Source organism: Nasonia vitripennis, chromosome 4 (assembly GCF_009193385.2).
Source record: "Nasonia vitripennis strain AsymCx chromosome 4, Nvit_psr_1.1, whole genome shotgun sequence".
Lineage (NCBI taxonomy): Eukaryota > Metazoa > Arthropoda > Insecta > Hymenoptera > Pteromalidae > Nasonia > Nasonia vitripennis.
The window spans coordinates 5954773-5961044 of NC_045760.1; the positions used below are offsets into that span (position 1 = coordinate 5954773).

Sequence of the window (6272 nt, forward strand, 5' to 3'; positions counted from 1 at the left end):
GGCTGCATAAAAATATCTAGTATTAACTACGCGTTTGCTTTATACTTAGGATAGTGAAAAATAAATTCTTATTCTATATAAATATTAGGATATTATTCGATTATTTACATATTTATCAATTTGTACATTTTTTATCTGTCGTTTGAAAATAAAATCTATAAAATAATACTATACGCATATTAATTCACTTATCATTTATACAAGGCACAAATATTAAAATGCAACTTTATACCCGTACATTCAGCGATAACTCTTGGCTGGTATTTCAAAAATACAAAGATGTATCCTAAATAATTTACTTTTTCCGTATAAAGCTACATTACACATTCAAGCAATTTTGTGCCTCTTCACTTACAATCACAAGTTCGATTATTTACAACAAAAATAAAAGTCACCTAATAGGAACATATAATATTCTCACGTCGCTACTAAGAAATAACGTCGCTTTTTCATCGCTGAAAAAAGGCATATTTCTCGCAAAAACATCGACGAGTCTTCTTTTTCCCCTTGCAAAACACATCTTATTGCATTCGCCGTACGATCAAGCACGAGAAGAGCTATACGCGATTTCACACGCGGCGAGCATCAAAGAACTCCCGAGTACGTAAGCGCAGGTACCTGTGTGTGCAGCGGACTTTCACTTCCTTGCCCTTTCTCGGCATCGCGCGAGCGCAGGCGCCTTAAATCATCTAACGAATGATTTTCTTGAGCGCTGACATTAATAATTGCACAAGAGAGAGAGAGAGAGAGAGAGAGAGAGGCTCACTGCGTTGCGTAAATCTTTTCGAATCGACGCGCGCTGTTATTGAAACATTTTTCCGCGCACGAAAATAACCAATTCGCAATCGTTGCTCAACTCACTTGAATTATTTTCCTGTACACGAATAAAAAATTTTTGGCCGAGTGCAATACTATGAACTAAGACACTCGTCGATTACACCACCGCCAGCGATTCACGCACGTTTAATTCTAATGCAAAATTCGAATTTCGCTCGAAAAACCCTAACTAACGACGAAAACCACGCGACGCGCGCTCGCGACCCACGGCCATCTTCTTTCCCTGACGTGTTGCTAGAGAGCTAGGTAGGCATAGCGTGCAGCTGCGCGCTGGAGACCCCCACCCCGAGGTTCCCCTTCGCGGCAACCCCTCAAACTTCCAACCGCCCCGAATGCAGCGCGCTTCCCTTCTTTTTCGGAACAAGAGGCAACTTTTATGAGATCGCTTGCCCGCTGAGATCTTTGTGATATCGATAAATGAATAAAGGACTTTTTCTTATTTTTCGAGCGTTTGTTGATTTTTTTCGATTACGTAAGAGCAAATATTTTATCAAACAAATTTTTAATTTTTTATCAATATTTTCGCGAGCAAGCATCAACGCGATGGCTTTAAAATTTCATATTAATGAATTACATTCCCAGAAACGTTTCTCAATGATTCTCCAAAAACGCGTGAAAACTCTCACTCCCCCAACAGCCATTAGCCTTTCCCATTCACACGAGCCTCTACACTCTTTCGTGGTAAACTCGAAGAGAAAATCCCAACGTCACCGCGCTCCTTTCGATAATCCATAACACCGGCGCAACGACTCGCGTCAAAATATTTTCGGAATGACGTACGCAAAAATCTACGAAGCGCCGAGTATAACGCAGAAATAATTCGAGGACTTGCGAAGAAAGGCGCCTACGCACGCAAGTTCCATAACGATAAATATACGAAGCGAGAGAGAGAGAGAGTGGGAGAGAGAAAAAGGCCGTACGCACGCGCGCGCGCGCTTCTACCTGGCGTGGGCTGCTTGGGCCCCGGCCATAAATCATCGATGGCGGTGCTGTGCCCCGGCCACTCGCAGCGAGACCGGGGTCAGCTGCTCGGAATTCCCGTTTCACGAGCCGGTATGAAGCTCAAGCTTCGCCGCTTGCTGATGCTTGTAAACCCTCTGGTAATCGGCGTCGATGTAGCCGTGATGCTGGAGCTGGTGAGGGAGTTGATGCTGTTGGTGAAGCTGATGCTGCTGATAGTTCATGTAGCCGTGGTGCATCCGCTGGAGTTGACAGTCCTGATAGAGCTGCTGCTGCTGCTGCTGCTGCTCAGGAAGACTGTTACTCTGGGGCATCGCGCTGGTGGTGGTGGTGGTGGTGGTGTTCATTACCGACGGAGTCTGATCGTTGGGGGTGGAGACGAGGCCAGGGTTCAACGCGTCTTCGCCGAGGTTATCAGGAGAGCTCAAACCGAGTTTGCTGTCCTTCTTGGCCTTCATGCGCCTGTTCTGAAACCAGATCTTGATCTGGCGCTCGGTCAGGCCGAGTGAGTGCGCGATTTCGACGCGCCGCTTGCGAGACAGATAGCGACAGAAGTGGAACTCCTTTTCCAGCTCCAGGGTCTGGTAGCGAGTGTACGTCTGCCGCGTGCGCTTCTGACCTGAGCGTTTCACGTCTAATGCTGTTTGGGAGAAAAATAATTACTTTATAATTGATGACAGCAATAAACATTGTTATAGTCTACTCCGAATACTGGACCTCTACGTGCGAATTGCTTAATACGCTATTTACTACTAACATATTGTTACAAATTTAAATTAAATAAACAAACAACATACCACAAGATCCATAGTTCGATTTCATCCAGGGAAAATCCGTCGGCATCGGTTCGTCTTCGTACTCGCTGCCATCGCGAGCGTTCTTCTTGACAACGTTGTTGTTATTATTCCCATAGGGGTTCGCATAAGTCGAGCCGTGTCCCTCGAACGTAGAAGCATTGGGCGAGACCGGCGAAGTAGCGTGCAACGCTCCGTAGCCAGAAGCGCTCTGCGCATGCGCGTAGCCGGGATAGCTCTGCTGCGGGTAATTCAAACCTGCCGCCGCCACGGAGGAGGACTGCTGGGCTGCACAGGGGAAGCGATCCTGCGAGTCCCCGAGAATCGACGTCATCGGCGACGTTCTGTCCGACGAGGACGATCCTGGCGTGTACGGGGGCGTCTGGCACGGGATGTACGTCGAGAGCGTGGGGTCTGACATTGTAACTGGCGACGTTTTCGTCTTCACGGCACTGTTCACGTAGTTCCCCGGCACGGCTTCCTTTCCGTGACGGAGGAGCGACTCCAGGAGACTCGAGTTTGGTGGGCTTGTCTCTGGCTCGGGTTTCGGCTGCGCAACGTACGGTGGACTCGGCTGACGAGTCACTATCTCGGTTGGAGATCGCTGCTGTTGGGAGTAATGCTGAGGAAGAATCTGCTGCTGCTGCTGGACGTAGGGGTTGTAGGACTGCTGATACGGCTCCTGGAGGTAGTTGGGCTGCTGCTGTTGCTGGTAGCTCGACACGTCCTGCATCGAGTAGTTGCAGGGCCAGTAGCCGGCGTCGCTGCTCGGGTAGTAGACCGAGCTCGTCATTTTGGTGGAGTTTCGAGTTCCTGAGGCACACTGCGCACAATTTTCACACACTACGGACACATGGAACTAGGAAGCACTGTTCGCGCACAGGAATCGAAGGCGTCGGCTTGCTCGTTGACGGCTCTATCTCTCGCACGCGTGTTGACCAGGTTGGACGTCGGCTCGGTTCTGCGGGAGCAGCTCGAGAGCAGCAGCGGCTCGGGGCTCGTGCATCCAGCAGCGCACAATGAAGCGAAATGATTTGTGTCCCCGTGACGATATAGCCCCTGGGTCCGAGAAAGAGAGTAGGCTGCTGCCGGCAGTATCGAGGGGTTCGCGCGTGCCAATGGGTCCCCGAAAACTTTCACCGGTTTATTGCACCGGCGGAGTAGGCGGCTAGAGAGAGAGAGAGAGAGAGAGAGAGAGAGAGAGAGAGCCAGGGGGTAGGCGCTCAGAGAGGGGAGCGTCCGCTGCATCGGGCGAGAGAAAGAGCACGACACTCTGCTTATACTGCTACTACCCCGTCTCTCTTTTTCTCGCACCTATACAGTACGGGGATCGGCAAGCGCCTCCCGCTAGGGTGTACGCGTGCGGCTCGTGTGCCGCAGCTTCTCTCCGATGTTCAATCCATATAACGGAGGGGGTTCAGCAGCGACTGGCCCCCTGTATATCAGCTGTCGGGATCGCGAGTCTGCCACCCCCGATACACATATACCCCTCCCACTATTAACGCAACTATTGACAGAGAGAGAGAGAGAGAGAGAGAGAGAGAGAGAGAGAGAGAGAGAGAGAGAGAGAGATCCCATATTGAATCCACGCGCACGTACATATCTCGCCCTTCTCTCTCGGACCTCTCGCGGACCGAGCACAATGGACAAGCGACCATGTGTTCACGATATTGTTGTCGCTCGGCGGTGCCGCCGGGCTGCCAGATTTTTCTCGCTCCCGGAGTGCCGCGCAAGCGGTTTTCCCCGCATGGGTCGGACTTCTGTGTAGGTAGTACGTGTGCGAGAGAAAGAGAAGGGCTGCTTTGCGTTTTTTTCGCCTTGGTTGGTCTTTTTACGGAGCTGGGATTTTTTTTCGTGTTGCAGAGTCGAGACTCGTCGTTTGGGCGGAGATCGGTATTAAATAGTGAATTGAATGTAATCAGGTTGATGAGTGTGGATGCTGGTACCGAGAGCTCTGGTTATTGAATCCAACAAATTCGGTGATATATTTTTCTCCACTCGTTTGGTTATAACATCGTCGATCAAAATTTCGTATTGAAACTAAATTAGGAATTCGCACTAATTGAGCAGTCCCAAAACACTAATTGAAATCAGGCTAATCCCACCGCGAAAACAGTCGTCCATAAAATTGTCACGCAACCCAAATAAAAGCAAAGCGCCCGCGCGCGCTTTATGGCGTTATGGTTTTAAAGCACCTTTTGTACACTCGACAAAGTGAACAGCTCAATCAGGCCGAACAAAGGCAATAAATAAAAGGGCAACTCGCTTATCCGCTAAATGCGCATAACCCAATGATTATCTAACCGTCGAAATGAAGTCAGTCTACTCTCTCCCGTACACCGCCCTCGGAAACACCCATGTACAGCAGCAGCCGTTCTCTCTCTCTCTCTCTCTCTCTCTCTCTCTCTCTCTCTCTCGTAACGCACCCTTCGTGCTTTCTCTCCCTTTTTCTCTCTCCCCGAGAACGCGCGCGCGCGATTATTATTAATTATATCGCGACGACGACTCTCTCTCTCTCCGTTTCTCGTTCTCTCTTTCTGCAATACAAACGTAAATGCGGCCGCGCGTGTCCACAGAGAACCACGACGTGGACATCGACGGCGCGGCATCAGCGCCGGCGACGAATGGCCATCAATCACGGTTTTTTTTTCTTCCTCGCTCTTGGCTCCTGCTGCAGACCGGCCGCTTCGCTATTTACACGTTGTTCAAGCGACGTGGCTGTTGATCGTTTCTTATGGATCGGACGGGTGATTATTGTTTTATTGGAGCTTGTATAATAATTACGTATTAGCGTAGAGCATTATAGAAACAAATAAAATTCAAACGATCGCAGTACATAAATCGAGAAAATGATTTCCCGCAAGGACCGTCGAAAAGTGGGATTAATGAAAATACGAGAGCGAGTGCGGCAAAGAGACAAAGAAGGCGAATCGAGAGAATGCCAAAGGGCCCACGCGTGTGTGGAGGCAGTAAGAAAGGGACGGACGATCGCTAAATGCACGCAGGCGCGCGCGCACGCGTTTATGAACGGACGACGAGAGAGGAGGTTCGCGCAGGAGGCTTGATTAATCGTCATCGGTACAGGGCAGCGGCACCGCTCTCTCTCTCTCTCTCTCTCTCTCTCTCTCTCTCTCTCTCTCTCTGCGCGGAGAAAGAGAGACGTCACCGACACAAGACTATTCCCTCGTCTTCCACTGACGTACGCGCTTTGTTTGGATCTTTCTTCTCGTCCTGCGTGCGCTTCTTTCTTTTTCGATCATCGAAAACCAGTGATTGAATTTTATTATTTTGTTGTACCTACACTGTCTTTACGAAGGTATACGTGATCTAGAAAGGGAAATCGGTGTCAGTGTGCTGCAAGGTTGAAGCTAAAAAAAAATAATGCATTCGATGCGTACCTGGAAACGCATCGCAATATTTACAACTTCCGAGAGGGAAAAAAATTTTAACCGTTTCCTCTCCTAAGGTCCTACTTACTGCCCCCTCGATTTTTTGCCTCTCCGGTACGAGAGTGTCCGGAATACCAGTCTATTCGTCGATTTTACGACTCTATTTTGGAAATATCGGCCGACCGAACACGCGCCTCCCTGACAGCCACGTGCCCCTCCAGTCGCCGGCGGCCTGTGCCGATTTTTATATTCTACCTGGTCCAAACAACATCATAGTTACGGGCTCGTTGTC

At 49.4% G+C, this 6272-nt stretch overlaps 1 protein-coding gene across 1 annotated transcript; it reads right to left on the minus strand.

The window, feature by feature from the left end:
• Positions 1-837: 837 nt before the first annotated feature.
• On the minus strand, positions 838-3695 carry LOC100110062 (fushi-tarazu-like). Its single transcript, XM_001603620.3, has 2 exons — positions 2595-3695; positions 838-2437 (listed from the first exon to the last, which is right to left on the minus strand). Exons 1-2 carry the CDS (start codon positions 3382-3384, stop codon positions 1881-1883), a joined length of 1347 nt encoding a protein of 448 aa, XP_001603670.1. The 5' UTR covers positions 3385-3695; the 3' UTR covers positions 838-1880.
• Positions 3696-6272: the final 2577 nt, after the last annotated feature.